Source organism: Zonotrichia albicollis, chromosome 10, assembly GCF_047830755.1.
Source record: "Zonotrichia albicollis isolate bZonAlb1 chromosome 10, bZonAlb1.hap1, whole genome shotgun sequence".
NCBI lineage: Eukaryota > Metazoa > Chordata > Aves > Passeriformes > Passerellidae > Zonotrichia > Zonotrichia albicollis.
In genome coordinates, this window is record NC_133828.1 from 16997873 (window position 1) to 17016521 (window position 18649).

At 48.2% G+C, this 18649-nt stretch overlaps 1 protein-coding gene and 1 long non-coding RNA gene across 3 annotated transcripts; one reads left to right on the forward strand and one right to left on the reverse strand.

The window, feature by feature from the left end:
* Positions 1-2740: 2740 nt before the first annotated feature.
* Positions 2741-14481, forward strand: LOC141730515 (uncharacterized). Of its 2 annotated transcripts, XR_012582039.1 has the most exons (4): positions 2741-2816; positions 9902-10114; positions 13498-13573; positions 14125-14481. It is a non-coding gene; the product is annotated as an uncharacterized LOC141730515 (long non-coding RNA). The 2 variants fall into 2 exon arrangements; XR_012582040.1 differs by lacking the exon at positions 13498-13573 and having other exon boundaries at positions 14125-14476.
* TSSK6 (testis specific serine kinase 6) lies at positions 5164-6102 on the reverse strand. The gene has a single exon (XM_005492772.3). The coding sequence runs from the start codon at positions 6100-6102 to the stop codon at positions 5164-5166; it is 939 nt and encodes a 312-aa protein (XP_005492829.3).
* Positions 14482-18649: the final 4168 nt, after the last annotated feature.

Genomic DNA, 18649 nt, shown 5'->3' on the forward strand with positions numbered 1-18649 from the left:
TCAGGGATTTCTGAAAGGCTGATCTGGAGGGGCTCAGTTCCCTCAGTACTATTTACTTTAAAATAGTTTAATGGGACTTGAGAGCTCTCTTGGTGAGATCCAGCTTCTCTGTAAATATATTCCTGTGAGGGAACAAGGTGTTCTGTGACCCTGCACTGGCCAGGTGACCCTGATGACACTGTGGCCATTGACCTTGTCACATTGTTGGTGTTAAATGGGTCTGCTAAGAGGCATTTAATTAGTTTCCTTTTATATTTTTTTTCTGTTTACCCCTCAAGAATCACTTGTATTGTAGAGCACACTGAGCTGTGCTGCTCAGAAATGCTTCTGTGATTCTTGGTGATGCATGAGGCAAACATTCCTGTGGTGTCTCACTCTCTGCCCCCTGTGAGGACACCTACAGATTGCACACTCCAAGAGAAGGTTCCCTCCTGTGACCAAGGTGCCTCTCATTTATGAAGTGAGACCTTCTGAGGAAGACATGATCAATAAAAATATGACAACTGTACTCAGGATCTGTCCCAATGGGGCTCCTGTGACATTGACAATATAATGAACATCTGCCAGCTGAGAGGAAGAAATAACAGCACAAATGTCTTTCAGGGAATCTGCTGGTTGCTGCTGTGGCTGATAATAATGTGAGAAGGAATGAAGGAACACAGACACCCTGCCCACCTTTGTGTGGCTCTTTTACTTCACAGAGAACCACCTAACAGCCATGCTCAGGTCCCTATGTCATGTTGCCTCCTGTAAGAGCAGAAATATCCAAAATGTAATGAGCAGATGGAGGCACTGCTTGCTGTCCCATTTTTCAATGGGTCTAGAAAATACAGTTATTTATCACCCTTGCAGTCAAACTCATGGAGAAATGAGTCTCTCTGAAACAAAGAATATTTGCCACTTTGTAGCACAAAAAATTGTGTGTTTGTGGGATCACAGGGTAACTCCTGCAGCAGGGCAGGCTGGAGATCTCCAGCCCAATGTGCTGCTCAAGGCAGGGCCAACTCTGAGACCAGACCAGGAACTTTGCCCCGTTCCAGGCCCTTGGAAACCTCCAAGGACTGAGATGCCCCAGCTGAGGGCCTCCTGTGCCCGTGTTACATCCTGCAAGTGCCTCCTTGGCTCTTCAAAGGGCTGTTAAATGCAGTTAGGAAATTTGGATCCCTTATTCAGAATGTGGGGAAGAAGCTCCACCCATCTGTTTCTGTAGTCTATTTCCTTTCATTCATTTACAATATAAAATGAAGTTGATCTGGAAGCAGTTTTGGAGAGGAAAATCATATGACTTTCCAGACCATCAAGTATTTTTGAATTTATTATTGCTTGAAGACAGAGTCATGATCTGGCCAGAGGGAGGTTTTGAAACGTAATGTAAAATGAAATCCCTTTGGCCTGAGGTAAGCCCCTTAGCCTGTGCACTGTAAAACAAGGAGAATATTTACCACTTGGTGTAAGAGCAAGGATTAATGTGTGCTAGGTGCTGTGAAAATGAAATTATTAATAATAGAAAGTTTCTTGTTTGCAAGGAAAGCTACGTGTGCAAAGACCTGTTCTTTGGTGAGAACCTCTTGTTAACTTTTTAAAATTATGCTTGATATAACCAAAAGGCTCAAGACAGGAAATTCTCCCTCCATATCTCTTCTGGCAGACAACTAAGAGTAGAGACCTGCAGAGATGATGAAAAGAGAGGATGAGGAGATTTTCAGCTGAAGAAGGGCTGACACAAAGTCATGGAGACCCAAACTTGGTGCAGGGCGCTCTAGAACAGAGCCAGGAGGATTCCAGGTCACTGGAGAAAAGGCTGCTGGCACTGAAGGCTGCAATTCTGGAAAGGTTAATGTGTTCAGGCAGGGCAGAGCTGGCTCAGTTGCCTCTTGGAAGCTTTGCCTCTGCAGGGAGGCTGGGTCATGCAGATACAGTGCCTGGATAACTGGAGCAGGTCACTGGGAGCCTGGCTTGGCTGCAGGCACTCATGGAGAGCCCTGGGAGAGGCAGCCCTGAGCTGGGGCAGGAGGACGTGAGGTGTTTGATTACCTGGCAATGTTTTCCCACAATTCATGAATGCACTTATCTCCAGAGCTGGGTAATGTGTAGACTTTCAAGTAGCTGAGTCCTGAAGTTATCAGACACATCAGCCATGGCCTAAAATCTTGAAAGCAAATTTTGCTTAGCTGAAAAGGGAGCTTTAATGTCAGTGTGCAGGGAATTACCTCCCTCCCTTTCATTTGCCTGAAATAAAGGCTGTATTTCAGGCAAAGTGATGCAGAATATGGACAAAAGGGCAGTGGGAGGAGAGTTATACTAAAGGTCTGGAACATGTCTTTGAAATTTATAATGCTCTTTTAAGATTAGATGGGGTAAAATTGCTTCAAGATGATCTCAAGAAAACACTAAACACTCTATTCTGCTGAATATCCTTTTAAGAGTCCCTCTGATTGATTTGAAGACACGTGTAAAAATCTGAAAGATCCTTCAGTGAGCCTGTCAGTGACACAGAGCACCATGGCAGCCAGCAGGAGGGCTGTGGATGGGGTAATGCTCACACCATGCAAGGAGCCAGGTGCTGGCACAGCACAGAGCTGCCTCATACAGGCCCTGAACATTTCCCTCCTTAACCTTGGAGAAGGATTAAATAGCACATAGTTATTTGTATGGATTGCTTGGTAGTCAGGTCCCCTATGGAAAGTTATTTATTTGGTGCTGGTATGACACAGGACCTTTCATTTCCAGGTTGCACTGCCCAGTATATTCCACACAGCCTGGGCAGGACAGAGTCACACTGCAGATGAGTCTGGTGGGGCTGATCAGGATATTTGGTAAGCCAGTGTGCTTAAAACCTGCTTGTTCTTAGTCCATGGGCTGTCCCATAAACACAGGGCTCTGCGTTTTGTGGCCAGGATAGTGGGGCTCAACTGCCAGCAGTCAGGGAAGGGGTGCTTCTATCAACTGTGCACTTCCCAGGAGGGTTAAAAAGGTTAAAGGTTAAAAAAGTTTAAGGTTAAAAATTTTTACCCTCCTGAGGAGGAAATCAGCTTAGGGAAGCACCAGGCTGAGCACATGCAGAGGCCTCTGGAGGGGAGGGGTGCTGGCAGAGCCATGAGCCTCTGCCTCATCCTGCTCAAAGCCTCTGCTCCTGCCCTCCTTCAAAACTGATGTCCCACTGGTGCAAATTAGATAAGAATTGGCTCTGGGTCTTTAATTGTGATTTTTATTTTTAATTTGCATAATTAGACGTGTAATGGACTATTTCTGCAGCCTGGGGGCTGCTCTGAGGTCGTTAGTGCTGGCCCTGGGAGATCACCATCTGTCTGCAGAGGGCGAGGGCCACGGGCAGCCCGCAGCCTCCTGTGGCTCCTTCAAACCTCTCCCCACTCGAACCCCAGCTGCTTTCCCAAGCCACCCAAGGGGGTACAGCCTCACAAAACATCAGTCATCTGTCCCAGCTGGTGTCCTCAACAGATGCAACCATTTAGGAGAATGTGGTGCTGAGGGGAGATTAATAGGGTCTAAATTTTAGAACGACTCCCACTGTGTTAGCTTTGTCTTTAGAGAAAGAAGATTGAGATGGAGCAAAAGGAGAAGCAGTGCAGCAGAGCCATGTTTGTGCTTCCCAGGTTGTGGGGAGGTACCTGGAGGCAAGCAAGGCTGGAGGGAGGCAGTAGATGGAGGTGGACAGGTACTTGGAGGTCCTGGGGCATGGATTGGGATGAGACTGACAGGGTGGCTGGAAGGAGAGTAGAAAATGAAGAATTGAACCTTGCTGAAAACTTCACTTCCCTGACATCCACCTCCTTGCTTCCCACGTCCTTTGGACACCTCCCCTTCTTTTCTATCCCCTCCTGATCCTTCCCAAGCCTGTTTCCACAGCCCTGGACACCCTTTGTATCCCATTACTCTTGGCTGCTGCAAATTCTATTTTGCAGCTGAGAGAAGAACAAAATAAATCTTCATTCTGGGGGTGGCAAAATTCCCTGTAGCCTGCATGCTGAAAAGCCTTGGGCTGGGTCTGCTGTCACATCTTGTTCTACTTAAACTGCTGCTTTTAATAGGCCCAAAATGTTTATTTTGGGAAAGGTGTTTCCACCTCCTCCAGCAGAGCCATGTGCACTGGTTTGTCCACGTCAGACATGGCCTGGCCCCAGGCTGTGCTGCCAGGCCTGTGCTGGGTCAGCTCATGAGGCACCATCACCATCAAACCACCCAACTGGACATTTCCTCTTAGAATTCTGTCCAGTAGAAGCTGGAGATTGTTTAGAGTGGGTTTAAATGTCTCATGAAAGCACATTTCAGATGCCAGCTCTTATATTTAATTAACCCTTTAAAATGGGCCTTGCTCATAAGGATCCATAGAAGATTTTGGGGGTTGCATTAAGAGTAATCGGTAATTTTTCACATTGAAGCTGGACAGCAGGAGTTAACAAAGTGGTTCTCCTTTATGCTTTTATTTGTTTTCCCTTTCAAGTTTTCAATGGCCAGGGGCATTTCTCATCAAGTATCTTTTGGCATACATTTCAAATATTGCTAGGAATAAATATCTGAAAGATGTTCCATATACGGTGTGGATCTCAAAGCCACACCAAAATTTTTGCTGGGTAATGCTGTCCAGCTGCCTGCAAAAATTCTAGTGTGATTTTGGGCTGTGAGTGTAACTATGAGCTTGAAATAGTGGCACACAAAAACTGTGACATTTTCTCTGCAGCAGTGATTTGTAGGACCACTGATTCTCCCCTCCTACCTGCTCAAATACAGTTTGGTGGTGAACAAGGCTGAGAAGAAGCCAAGACCCCGGTGAGAGCAGCTGTCTTCCCATAGTCCCTGTTCATTCAGCAGCATAGGATGGGGAGGAGCAGATTGGGGTGGCTGTGCCAGAGTTTTGGTGCTCTAGGGAGCAGGCACCATGATGGGCTGTGCTGCAGCACCTCACCACCCTGCCCTGGCAGCTCTGCATGGCTGCTGTGTCTCCAAACCCAGCCTGCAGCCGGCTGCCACTGCTGCTTTGGGATGTGACCACCTCCTGAGAGCACATGGCCTTGCTTTTCAGAGTTCCATCAGCTTCACACACAGGCACCCCTGGGCTTCAAAACAGTCGACAAACCATAGAAATGCTCTTTCATTTATTGCACCAAAGTGCTCTTCCAGAATCTTCAGGAAGGGCTGTGTCCTTCAGATGTCCCCGTTGAGCCAGCGGTTCTTGGCTATCTGCCCCGCGCCGGGCCGGGACGAGGGGCTGTACTGCAGCAGCTGGGTGATGAGGGCTTGGCAGGGCTCCGGCAGCGGGGGCAGCCCCTCCGGGTACATCACCCCCTTCTTCTGCAGCTGGGGCATGCTCTGCACATTGCTATCATCAAAGGGAACGTTGCCCACCACCATCATGTAGAGCATCACCCCCAGGCTCCATATGTCGTATTTCTTGGCGTCGTAGGGGATGCCCATGAGCACCTCTGGGGAGGCGAAGGCTGCCGTCCCGCAGAAGGTGGTGCTCAGGTCCGGGTACCCTTTGAGCTCCTTGCTGAAGCCAAAGTCACTGATCTTGGCGCGGCGGCCGTCGGCAGAGAGCAGCACGTTCTCGCACTTGAGGTCCCGGTGCACCAGGTTGCGGTCGTGCAGGTAGCGCACGGCCCTCACCACCTGCACGAAGATGTCCCGGGCGTTGGGGGCGCAGGGCAGCTTTCCCAGATTCTCCAACATCTGCAGCAGGGTAGTGTCCATGGCCTCCATCACGATGTAGAGCTTCCTGTTACAGACCTCGATGAGCTCGTAGACGCGCACGATGTTGGGGTGCTGGATCCTGCGCACGATGGAGAGCTCCCGGGGCAGGAACTTGAACACGACGGCTCGGGACGCTCGCTGCCGGTCCACCACCTTGACAGCCAGGGGCCCCTTGTGTTTGCTGGAGGTGGCTGCCTTCACCTTGGAGAAGCTGCCCTCCCCTATGGTCTGACCCAGCCTGTAGCCCAGCTCGTTGAGTATCCTCTCACCTCCATCAGGCTTTGCATTGGTCTCTGGTGCCGGTGGGCTTTCCTGGGGCTCTTGCTCTTGGGGCTGGGGCTGGGGCTCAGGCTGGGGCTCCCCAGCATCGGGAGGCTGTATTGTCTGCTGCATGGTAGCTGCTCACCTTTGCACCTTTGCACCAGCAGGTATGACAACCCTTGCTTCCATGCCCCACCCGGGTATTGTGACGGGTGGAATGTTGTGTGTCACAGGAGCTTTGGGAGGTGACGCGAGCGTCTGGTGGGTCCCCGTTGCTCAGGGGTGCCCCTGGCATGCCTGCACAGGGGACAATACAGCTGGGGCTGGATACTTTGGAGCTTTTACCCTTTCAGCCTCTTCATTTGAGTTCTCAGCATAGGGCGGTGTGGACGAAAATTCAAATGTCAGCTTTCTGGGGTCAGGGACCCATTTGGGGACCTACACCAGTTTTGTGCAGGGTATTAGTTGCATTAAAATCCAAACTACACAGAGTGGTACAAAGGAGTGACTTCTACTGGCACTAACTGTGAACCACCTTGTCTAGCTATAAATATTGACTTCTTTGGCGATGGTGCACAGAGCTGTTACATTACTGGGGGGCTTTCTGACCTTTCATGGGGTGGATGGGAAACTTTAGATGCATCTTTCAGAAAAAAACAGCTTTTCTGTTTCTTGAGCTTGGAATTGCTCTTTATCTGTTTTTATCAAAATTATATTTTGGAGACTTAGAGAGAAGTGAGACGTGAGATCCTTCTCAGATGTTCTGTAACTTGGATTTTAAAAGGTTATAGTCAGTTTTAGTTGCCATGATGTGGCAGTCAAATTGAGCAGAGGGCAGCTGGGCTGGGCCAGAACACCCACTCCAGAGCAAGGCATCCCTCCCATCACACTCTGTCTATCAGGGCAGTGCCAGCTCCTTCTTCCAGGTGCTGCATCCTTGGCTGTTTTTTTCTGATTTGTGCTGGGTTTTTTAAGCTGCTCAAGTATCCTGCTCTCCCTGTGGAGCCCACATTTCCTTTCCAGCTGTACAAAGAAGCCTAGGACCACAAAACCCCATCCTCCAAAACACCAACCCAAACACTATTTTTAGGTTTTGAATATATGTTTCATTCTGCAAGTCAGTTATAAAGAGAAATGGTGATCAGCTGAAGATGAAAGAAAATCTTTCTTGTGAGTCCATCTTGCCAGTATTCTGAAGTCACTTTGGCGAAATTAAAATGGGTCAAAGCTGCAAACATGAGTCTGTATGTGGTGCAGGGGAGCTTTACTCTGAACGAAGAGCAAGTAAAGCAGTCACCATGTCGAGTTTTATCTGCTTAGAGGTTGTGGGTCCAAACCAAACTGCTTTCCCACTTCAGGTGTTATTTCTACAGGCCAGTTGGAAGTATGGGAATTTAACATGCCATGGAAATGTGGTTGCCAGGCATGTACCGCCAGGAATACCATCAGGCTGTACCAGCAGGCATGTTTGGGCCTTCAAATAAATCCCACCAGATTTCCTATGTCTGAAGTGGATCAGCAAGAAGCCATTTCCAGAAGTCCCTGTTCAGAAACCGATGTTACTAAACACACAAAAATCCCACCTAGCAATCAGCAGGCAGATGCAGAAACCCATTTTGCGGGATACGCATGATTTCCTGACAAGTTTAGCCCTTGAGTCATAACCACAGTGACTTCAGCAGAGGTCTGAGCTGGACTTTTCAGAGGAGCTGGGAACTTTGAGACGGCTAAACAAAACTGAACCAATATGAGCATTTTTATGAGGGGGAAGTGCTTAGACCCGGCTTCCCTTCCCCACTTACTACCAAAGCACCTCTGGAAAACACCACTGCTGCTCCTGGGAATAGAAGGACATGGACAGACATCTACAGAGGCTTGGCTGATGCTCAGAATGTATTTTAAAATAGGAATGGGCAGTCACATGACAGGCATGTTCCTAAAACCCACAGGTAAATCCTCACTTATGGGAAGCCCCTTTGAAGCCCCTACAGTAGCATACCCAGAAGAGGGAGTGTCCACACCGATGTGGAAAAACCAAAGTGGCAGCTACAAATCAGGTTGCAATGGTAAGGAGCAATGTAGAGGAGTCCTGTGCTGCTCGAGGGAGCAGGTCACTTTGGGAAAGTTTTCTGCAAACTTGGCTGAAGTGGGCAGTTTCAGTCTCAGTAAACCCTCCTGGGAGCCCAGAAAAAGCCTTGTGCTGCCAGATGGAGCATCCTGAGGGTGGGAAGACCTGAAGGAGATAGGGAAGCAAGCCCTGGTTTCCCAGGGAGGAAGCAGCTATCGAAGCAAACACTCCCCCTCCTGTATGCTCCGGGCTGCAGCTCTGCGAGTTGCCGAGGCTGCAGGCATCGCTGCTGTGCATCCCTGAGCTCCTGCCCCGGCCAGCAGCGGGGCTGGCACTGCTGCAAACAGCTCCCAAGGCAGGCAGCAAGGGGCTGGGATGAGAGGGGCTGGTTTGGCAGGGCACTGCCAGGCAGAGGAGGAGGAATGACAGCTGAGCTCAGCTTTCTTAGAGAAACAGATTTTTTGTTTGGTTGGCTGCTGGCTCAACATTTATTGGTATAAAAATGCACCAAAAAATCTCTTTTGCACCTCAAGTACTGCTACCTGTGGTATAAATATTTAGATCACACCAACATACTTTGGTAGTGTATTCACTACCAAGATATATAAAAAATGCTGAGCTTCTGTGCTTTCTAGATAATTTTTTGCATCAAAGCTGTGCTTGTAGAACTCACTTGTTCCATTGCTCTTGTTAATGAGAGCAATCAGAAATCAGACAGCAATTACTGTTTTGTTAGGTGTGGCATGTGAGCAGGAGGAGCTGGTCTGCAGAGGTACAAATTTTTGGAGCTCACTGACAGGGATTTTGTTATGGGATGGTGGCACCGTTGTGCATCAGCCTGGCATGCAGTTAGTCCCTCTGGCAAGGGGCAGATCAGCTCCTGAAGGACCACCAGGTAAGCCAGCCTTGCTGGGAAGCTAATGCAGCTGCAGGTCTCTGGCCTTATGCACCGTGTACAGCCACCTTTGATCGGCCGGACAAGAACACACAAGCCATGACTTTAACAGGGAGGGAGTTTTTTCTTTCTGCATTGCCCATATAGATATTTTTTCACCGATAACGTGCCTGAGTGGTGCGTTTTGGGGGGCTGCTCTCTTGCTGCCTGTCATTGAGGGGCACTGCCTCAGAGCGATGGCTGAGATCCCAGCTGAGATGCATATTGCAAACCAGGGAGGTAAGAAGGGCCATTAGATCGTGCATGCCTTGGGAACTTCCCCCTCCCTGTGAGCCCATTGCCCCCGAGCCCTGGGGGCAGCCTTGTCAAGCCTCAGATGCCTGCCATTGATCTGAGGACAGACTGACCCCTCCAGGGCAGGGATTCCACTTGAGAGAGGACACTGCTGAGTGTAACATGGGTCCTGCTGGCACAAGTGCAGCAAAATAAACTCCTGTGAATGCAGATGTCCAAAAAGCCATGACATACCACATTTTTATACCTTGTGCCATGGGGCTGTAAGTTACAACGTGTAGCATGACCTCTGCACTTGCACAGAGCCCTTGAGATTTCTTTAAATACCTCTATTTCCATACAATACATGCATATTTTGCCCAAGGGCTGCAATGTTCAAAACCTGTCAAGGAATTCCTAGGTGTCCAATTTGTGGCAAGTCCATGACCAGACATTATTTCTTGACAGCCTTTGAATATGGGAATGGGCAAATTTCTGCACAAGAAGTAAAAACAATATTAATGGTTTTGCTTTACTAAGTCATTATAGATAGCACAAAGGGTAACCACAGTTCTTCCCAGCAGATGCTGAAGTTACCAAGATCATCTTGTCAGCAATGGGCAAACAAAAGTTTTCTGGTTTATCCTGTATTTGATTTTACTACTTTTAAAAGTATGTTTGTTGTACTTTCACAGAGCCCACTGGCCTGAAAAGAAGCACACTGCTCACAGCACTGTTTTCCATCTATCTGGGTGCTGCAGGTGCAGAAGGCTGGTGAAAATTCTGCACATGATTCCTCTGTAGTCCTACAGAGCTGTGCTACAACCTCCAGGTATGAGTACCAAGGGAAACAAGCCAAGCTGAGGTCAACTTATAAGAGGCACTGCCAGTGAAGAAAATGACACTTGGTAAATATTCTCATTTCAATAGTGATGTTATTTGTGCCTTTATTGCCAAGAACCCCTCAGTGTGGCAACTGATCACTGGTGTGTGATATCTGAGCAGCTGAAAAGTGGGGCAGATCCCATGGAAAGCATACTGAACCCAAGCTGCCTGGGGAGCTGAATTGCTGTCATTGCCCTAGATCCTTTCCTGCAAAATCAAGGTGTCTGGGTGGTTATTTTAGGCACTGGTATTGAACAGACCTGGGAAGTCAAAGGTACAGCCTTGTCTCTGAACATTTGATGTTGTGTGTCTGCACAATGGTCCCCTAAATTTGGCCATGGCGCTGTGGCTCCTCCCGGGCAGCAGCAGCAGTGCAGACAGGGGAGAAAACCAAAGTCACAGGTAGTCAGAAAGCTGTGCTGGGCAATGTGCTGGTTTTGCTGCTTCTGTCTTCCCCTCAGATTTCAAGGATTGGTGTGCTTGTCAGATATTCAGGCTATGATGGGGTTTTTATCCCTTTGGCAGATAAGGAATTTTGGACATCACATTCCTCGTGTTCAGAAGTGCTGTGACCCTCGCAACTGTTGGCCATCACATCTTGCCCTTACCCTCTTTTCAAACAGAATAAACTAGTGAAGCTGGGTGGGGGACTAGTACAAAATCTCCCAGAAACTCAGCAGGATGAGAGAAATAACACCAAACAGCAAACTCAGTGCATATCCACTTGATTAACCAAGGTTGCTCAGACACTGAAGAGAAACCTGAGGCCAGCACTCATGTGCCAGAAACATCTCTTCATGAAAATTAGAATTTAAACAGTGTGAGGGACATTAAATGGGTTTGTAAGCCATCAGAGGGAACAGATTCATGGCAACAGGCCATACTACCACCTCTTGGAGCAGCTTGTGAGTGCCTCAGTAGGTGCCAAAGGAGAAGAACGATAGAAGGGCTAATGAGCTGCTCTGCAAAGAGGATTTTGCAGCTGGCATTGTCAGGCCACACCTGCCAGGAGTCTCAAACCTGAAGGCAAAAAACTCGAGTGGAGAGGGAGACAAAAGGGGCTAAGCAGGCAGTGACAAGTGAGTTGCTGGAGGAGCAGGAAGACTCTCCTGGCAGGGCTGTCTCTGAGAGGCTTTGTACCAAAATTCTTATGGAAAGAGGAAGCAAAGTGAGATCATATGCCTCCATCCTTGCAGTAAGTGGAAAGTCATGCCTGGCTTGTCAGAGCAAAGGAAAACCAGCTGCACGGGGAAGCAAGCTTTCCTCTCCAGCGCTGGAATGCCTGCTGGGAGGGGTAGGCATGGCTACAGAGAGAGGGGAGCACATGGGCTCCTCAGCCTCAGAGATCACCACACCCTTTCCTGGCTGGAGGTGTTGATTTCCCTGTGTCTCTGTTGAGAGAGCTCCTTCCTTCCCACCACCTCCCTTCCCAAAGCCAGGTCTGCTGCTCCTCTCTTGGCCCGTGCTGCCGAAGCTTGGCTCGGCCTTCAAGTGGCCGATTCCTGAGGGCTTCCCTCCAAAGGGAAGGGCTGTGCAGCACCCACAGCCTGCTGGGCCAAGAGAAGCACTAAGCCTGCTCTTCCTGCCCCTCCTCAAGGCTCCTCAAGGCTGGGGAGAGCCCACTCAGCCTGCTGAGCTCCCCTTTGCTGTCCTGCTGAGCTCCCCTTTGCTGGGTGGGGAGGGCCGTGGGTGGGAACTGCGGCTCCATGCTGCACATATCTGAAAGCAAGGAACATGTCCCTGCTCTTCTCGTTGCCTCAGGATCCACAAAAAAACCTCTTTTGTCACTGAAATGTGAAATGCCTCCCAGAGCTGGTGACTTGCTCACCTGTGTTTGTGTGCCTGCTGTCTGTCCCCAGGCAGGGTTAGCCAGTGCTCCCTCATGGCTGGCAGTCCAACAGGAGGGAAAGGGCTTCAGGTGAGGATTTAAACAAGGCCAAGCTTTCAAAAGCCACAGCAAGGGCTTCTTGGATTAGTGGAAATGGAGTTGGAAGTAGGTGGTGTTGTAAATGGGACCAGATTCCCAGTACTAAAGTGATTTCAGCATTTATTATAATAAAAAGAAAAGACCTAAAGCATGGGGGCTTGTGGGCCAAGCAGGAGCGCTCCCGTCAAGGATGCTGAGGCACTGGGTTTTCTTCAGCAGCGATGTCCCCAATGTTCCAGGTGGAGCAGCACGGCTTCCCTGGGTCAGATGCTCCTTTTTATCCTGGTTTTTGTCCCTTTGGGCTGGTTTATTTTTGGATCCTTCATTTGCATGAAGTTTTAAGGCGCTTGATTGGCCCACAGTTCTGTCCAGGTTGGCTTGTTTCACTTGGGGAGTGATGCACTTGTGTGAAATGTGGTACCTATTTCCTACAACTACCCATTTAACCCATTTTGCAGTATAACAACTAAACTAACAGTGCAAGCTTGACAATTTTCAACTATTTTACAACAGTTTCTAATCTATTTTTAACAATTGGCAATGAGGGTCGAGAGGGAAGCTTCTCAACTCCCAACTTTTTTCACCACATCAAGTTGTGCCTGTTAAATCCAAATATATCTAAAAAACGGGTAAGCACTTTGTGTTTAACTATCCCAAGTGAACACCCTTTCCTCCTTACACTGATTTACTTACCTGCCTGTGGAGAGCATGATGTGTTAGAAAGAGATTCAGTTGTCTGGCATCTATTGTAAGTAATTTGTGGCCAGTAAGGGACTGCAGAATTTAGTCTATGATTAGGTTATAGCAGCCTATGGTGCACAGGGTTGGAAAGTCGATGGCAAAGTTTTAGAGCTCCCAAGCAGATGTTTAAATGCTTTTATCAGGGGCTGATTTCATGAGGTGCTGTGGAGTTATGTGGTAAAACCTCTCCAGAAGGTGCTCCACAAAGCCCTGAAGTGGCTTCTCCCACAGGTCTGGTTAGCCCTGGATGAGCCAGTCAGGGAGGACTGAAGGATGGGACAGGCTAGACATGCAAACCTTCACAAAGAGAGCTGCAGAGCTGTCAAGAGTGATGAGAGAGCTCAGACTGAGATTTGAAGATAGCAAGACCAGATTCTAAAGGCGCATTCTAATGGCAGAAGAAGGTGATCTTGGACCAGACGGTGTGCGCACATCAAAGAGGGAGGGAGACAGGCAGGCACTTTGGGAGCAAGGCTGGAGGCAGCTGAAAGGGTCTGGAGGTCTGCTTGCTGAGCAGGCACCATCTGTTTACTCCATCCAGCACCTCACTGCACAGGCCTTTGTGGTATTTGAAGCTGAAACTGCCTGAGAAATCAAGCAAGAAACTATCCGTGACCCTGGGAGGAAAACTGCCAAGGAAACCGAGGGATGGGTGCTTTGGGTGGGGAGTGAGTACAGCCATGCTCACACCAGCAGCAGCAGCAGATTCTGCATTATATTGGCTGATTTGCTTTCCAGCAAACGGGGCTTTTGCTGCTTTCCTGCTTGTGGATTTCCCTAGAAGGGAAGTGAATTCATCGAAGGAAGAAGCCAGGTATTCCCCTTGCCTGCTGGCAGTGGCTGTGGGGCTGGGCTGGACTGGAGGGATGGCATTGTGTGGGCCGTGGGTGCTCCCATGACATATTATTTATATGTATTAATTATATGTTATATTATATATTTATAATCTCCCAGTGCCCGAGCCAGGAGGAATACACAATATCACAGTGCCCTCTTGGGGGCAGGTGTTCCTTGGAAATAGACCTTTGTGATTCGTGCGCTGAGGAACTCCGTGCTTGCCACTGTTGTTTATTCTAGCAGCTCTTGCTGCTTGGCTAAATCATGGAATTTCCCACTGAACAATACCCCTCCCGGAGAAGAGCTCACAGTTTGGCCTTGGGTTTTTATTTTATTGCTATTTCTCTGCTGCTGATCTGCACTTTGAATCTAAAGTGACTGGGGTGAGGAGTTCCTGAGTGAAGATGGCAGTCTGCCCTCAGAAATGAAACCTGTCTTGTTTAAACGCTGTCAGATCACTCGGTCCCAGCAAGAAACAAATTGTTTTAACAATAGATTTAATTAGCTGGTGTTTGTATTCCTTCACAGAGTGCTCCAGTCCTGCTGCTAGACCTGTCTGCAAGCTGTGGCATCTCGGGTACAGGAGTGTGAAGAACGACTGGAGCGTTAAATAAGGACGTGGATAAGTGTGGCAATTCCCTGCTGACTGCCAGAACAGCCTGCAGAGCAGAGACTGAGGCCAGCCTCTCTTCCCCTCCAAGTTTTGCAGTGCCATCTTTTGTCAAAGATGAAAAAGAAACAAAATGTGAATAAAAACACAACTTCCAGCAAATATTTGGGATGATATGGCTCTCAATGCCCTGCTGTTGCCCTTAATGCTCTGAATGTAGGATTCTTAAGTCCAAATCCTTTGCCTGTATAGTGGCCACTCTTGACTCACACAAATCGGGCTCTTGTCCCAGGAGATGGTGGCAGGACAAGGGGAAAGCTTGGCCTCAAACTGCACCAGGGAGGTTCAGGCTGGATATTAGCAAGAATTTCTTCACTGCAAGAGTGGTTAGGCATTGGAACAGGCTCCCCTGGGAAGTGGTGGAGTCACCATCCCTAGGAGTGCTCAAACACTGAGCAGACATGGCACTTCACAGTGAGGTTTAGTGGCCATGGTGGTATTTGGTCAAAGGTTGGACCTGATGCTCTTGGAGGTCTTTTCCAACTTTAATGATTCCATGGAACAAATGGATTTTTTGGATTTTTTTTTTTTTTTTTTAATGCAGGCCTATAATTTCCCTGATTCCTTAAGTTTGTATGGTTATGAAAGAACCTCTGTTTTAAGGAAGATATTAAATTACAAGCCTTTGCATTTGTGACAGCATCTCCTGTGTGAGTGGTTTTGGGGGTTGGTTTATTTTCTTTTGTTTGATTTTTTTTGAACAAATTTGGCTGAAAGTCTTTCTGTGGTAAGGACTCAGTTGAAAAAGATGTGCCACCTGGCAGATGAGTCCATGACCCTAAAAGCTGATTTTTCTGCAAAGCCAGACTCCAAGATTGATGCTGAGAGCTTCCCTAGCTTTTTTTCCCTCCATTTCTAGATCTAGGTTTCTTCACATCAGAAACAAAGTTTTCCTAAAAGCCAGGCCTAAAATCTTGTTCTGTGCTCTGCCAGTCAGTCTTTCATGTTTCTGCTTCTCCCCATCCCTTTTCCCATGTCATTATGTCTTTGAAGAGAATGCTTCACATGGGCATCATCCAGCTACACCAGACAGCATGGTCAGTTGGAAAAGATGGAGCATGGGGCAAAAAAATCATGGTGTGAACAATGTTTGTCGCACTGGGTGCAGCTGGGAAATGCTGGGACAGATCTCCTTCTGTTTTCCTGGGTCAGCACCCTTTTTTAGCTAGGATGGAGGAGAAAACCTTGTGTTTCTGAGCACATCTTGCTGTATGTGCTGAAGCCTTATTTTAGCTTGCAAAAATAACTGGCCTCCCCAAATCCCTGCTTTCTTTCTAAGCTCTGGCAAGGTAGGAGACAGCGTCTCTCCTGTGCTGTCTTTGTTTCCTTGGCTCTTGCTTGGCCTCAGCCTGTATAAAAGCTTTGCCTGCTTTTGTTTTTCTGCTCAGCAGCTCTGTTTTAAGGGGACAAGTTGTTTGATTGCCACTTACTGGATCCTGCTCTCAGACTGTTGTAAATTCAGCAAGATTGAACTGGGTGGCCTGAGAGGGCTTGTGCCAGGCAGAACTACAGCTGAGTATTTTAGAAAAGCATCTGTGTTTTATGAAAGAAGCAGTGCTTTTGTGGACAAGGGAAGAGAATAGAGGAACTTATTTTTTGAGAGGCTGTGATGGTTTTGCAGGGCAAGGTCTTGGCACCTGGAGGAAGGATAGATGATGCCAGGGACATGCTTAAATCTGCTTGGTTCTGGCCAGCTGTGAGCCTTGAGAGTGTGTGGGGAGCAAAGCTGAGCCATGCCCTGCAGGCAGTGGGACTGGGGTGAGCATGGCAGGGTCTCCTCCTGCAGCTGCCAGGGCACTTGGAGAGAAAAGCGGTGATGCCTCTGCCTCCAGCATGCAGGCTCTGCCTCAGGAGCAGGCTTTGAATTTTGAGCACAGAAAAGCCTCCCTTGTGCAACTATCTTCCCACCTCCCAATTTCTTGATACAGATTTCAGAGAAAACCACTGATTTTTTCCAATTTTTTTTTGAGAAGGAAATGTATTCAGCACCCGCCTCCTCCCCTGCCCCCCTTTTGCTGTCCTACCAAGCACCTATTAGCAGGTTGCAATGGCAGCAAGCTAAGCAAAAGTGCAAAGATGACACCTCTGGGTTCTTAGGCACTGCTGGAATTCTGGCAGTGGTGGGAACCAGGCACAGCCTGTTTGTCAAGACAGAAAATGTTTTATTTCTCCCAGATATCCGTCTGGCAGGTAGGTGTGATAGAGAGAGGCAGCTGTGTGATCATTAAGGTGGGATTGTCTCCTGTGTGCTCTTCCTTCTCCAAGTCACTCTAGTGTCCTGAATGCACAGCAGGAGTGATGAGGCAGGATTTCATCAGTAACTGTCAGAGGCAGAAATAAATAACTTCCAGTCATATAACCTCACTCAATTTCTCTCAGCTTGTGCTGGCCATACCTTGTATTTACATGGTACCACCAGAAACTATTTTTGAATGTTAAAATTTAAATAAGCACATGGTCCTGCAGGCTAAATCTGTTACCAGTGATAACATTTCCACTGCAGTTTGTTTTGTAGTGCCTCAAGAAAAGCAACTGATTGGAGTGATTTATTTCCAATCCTAAGGAAAAGAAATAGCCTTGGAGCCTTTGTCAGCACCAGAGGAAAAGCAACCACAGCGCTGGGCAGGCGGTGTCTGCAGTCACGGAAACAACTGATAACAACTTTCTCATCTTATCACTTCACAAGTTTGGGGTTTTTTTTGCTATAGGATGCAGACATGAAAGAGTCTCTAGGGTCCTCCTGCCCTACATGGGAACTGCAGCAGCTGTCCTGGCACAGCTTGAGAAACTGGTTGTCTTAGTCACTGTGTAAGACATGGCTGATGGATGAGGCTGCAGAGAGGAATGGGGGTGGAGGCAGAACTGCCTGGTGTCTGGCAGGGGTCCTGTGTGGGGTGACTCACACCCACAGCAGGAAGGGTCCCCTGGCACCTGTAGGCACACAGTTTGTGGTGACTGGGAGTGGGGCTGTGGCCCAGCCTCACCCCAATGGGCACAGCTGTGACAGCACTGACAGCAACGAGCCATGGAGTGCCCAGGGGCACTGACCAACTACCACAGGGAACAGAGGGCACACAGGTGCCATGCATCAATATGAGGGGATAAAAGGTTGGGCTAAAGAACAAAAAGGGTAGACCCCTGAAGCTTTCTGAAGAGGTAAGGTGTTACTCTGTGTGGGTTGAAGCCTTCTGAAATTGTCTGGTGATACTCTGTGCATTGTAGCTGTCTCAACTGTAACAGGCACTGCTGTGTTTCATTTCATCCAGGTAACTGAGCAATTAGTTATTACCCTGTGCACAGCCACTTCTGGGTTTGCCTGTGCTCCCCCAGGCTGGCTGGTCCCAAAGGAGATATGGCAGCAGTCATCCAGAGATGCTTCAGGTCTTTGGCATTTACCAGCTCCTCGAGTGGCTTCCCATGCATGTTGCACAGCAGCAATGACAAGATCAGACCACTGTCACAGACAGATTGCTTTCCTTTGAGAAATTGGTGTGGCATCAGCTGAGAGAGCCCCTGAGGGCCAGTGAGCAAGGAAGCTCCACCACTGACTAAAACCTCACCAAATGATGTGGTCAGGCTGGAATTATGTGCAACCATCAGAGAGACAACTGGTGGTGGCTCTCTTTCCTTCTAGCATCCATTTTGGTAGGTTTTTTGCATTCCTCAGTGAAATGCAGCATCCCTCTGCAGATTTCACAGCCTCAGTTTCTGAGAAGGAGAATTTGAAGGGGAGTTTCTGGGTCTGAATTGCTGTGGAAAAAAAAGTCTGTTTAGGAGATGAGGACTTTTTGTATTTTTTTTTTCCTGACTTCTCCCACTAAAAAAATACTCTTTATACTTTTATAATGAGGGGAATTTCCCACCTAGCTGCCTTGTTTTCAGTTTGGATGTTCTTTTGTCTCCTTACTGGCAAACACAGCCTCTGGCAAGGGAGAAACTGCTGTTTCTCCAGCCCCTCTGAAATTCCTCCTCACCTCTCAGAATACCTAACATATCTGATAGCTCAGGCTTGATTGCAAGATGCTGATCAAGTAGTTTGTCCTCAGGCATGGGGAAAGGCCTTGGATTATGAAATCTTCAATTATTCTGCTGACAGTTTATGGATTCTCCCAGACGGAAAATGTCCTCCGGGCAGTGGTCAGGAGAGCACAGCAAGTCAGTGCTGGTGCTTTCCAGGCAGGGCATTTGATCTCTGTAGCCCCTTTCCCTCATTTAGGAGCATCTGATTTTAGGCACTCTTGGTGCATCTTCCTAACTCCAAAAATAGGTGTCTCTGTTTAATTAATTATGCTTACTTCTTCTGGGTGCATAATTGCAGGAGCCAGGTGAGAGTGCAGTGTTTTGCTTCCTCATCTCTTACCCAGGACTTCATTAACGACAGCT

Excerpts from the sequence above, each read along its gene's own strand:
- TSSK6 (XM_005492772.3), bottom strand. The coding sequence starts at position 6,102 with ATGCAGCAGACAATACAGCCTCCCGATGCTGGGGAGCCCCAGCCTGAG.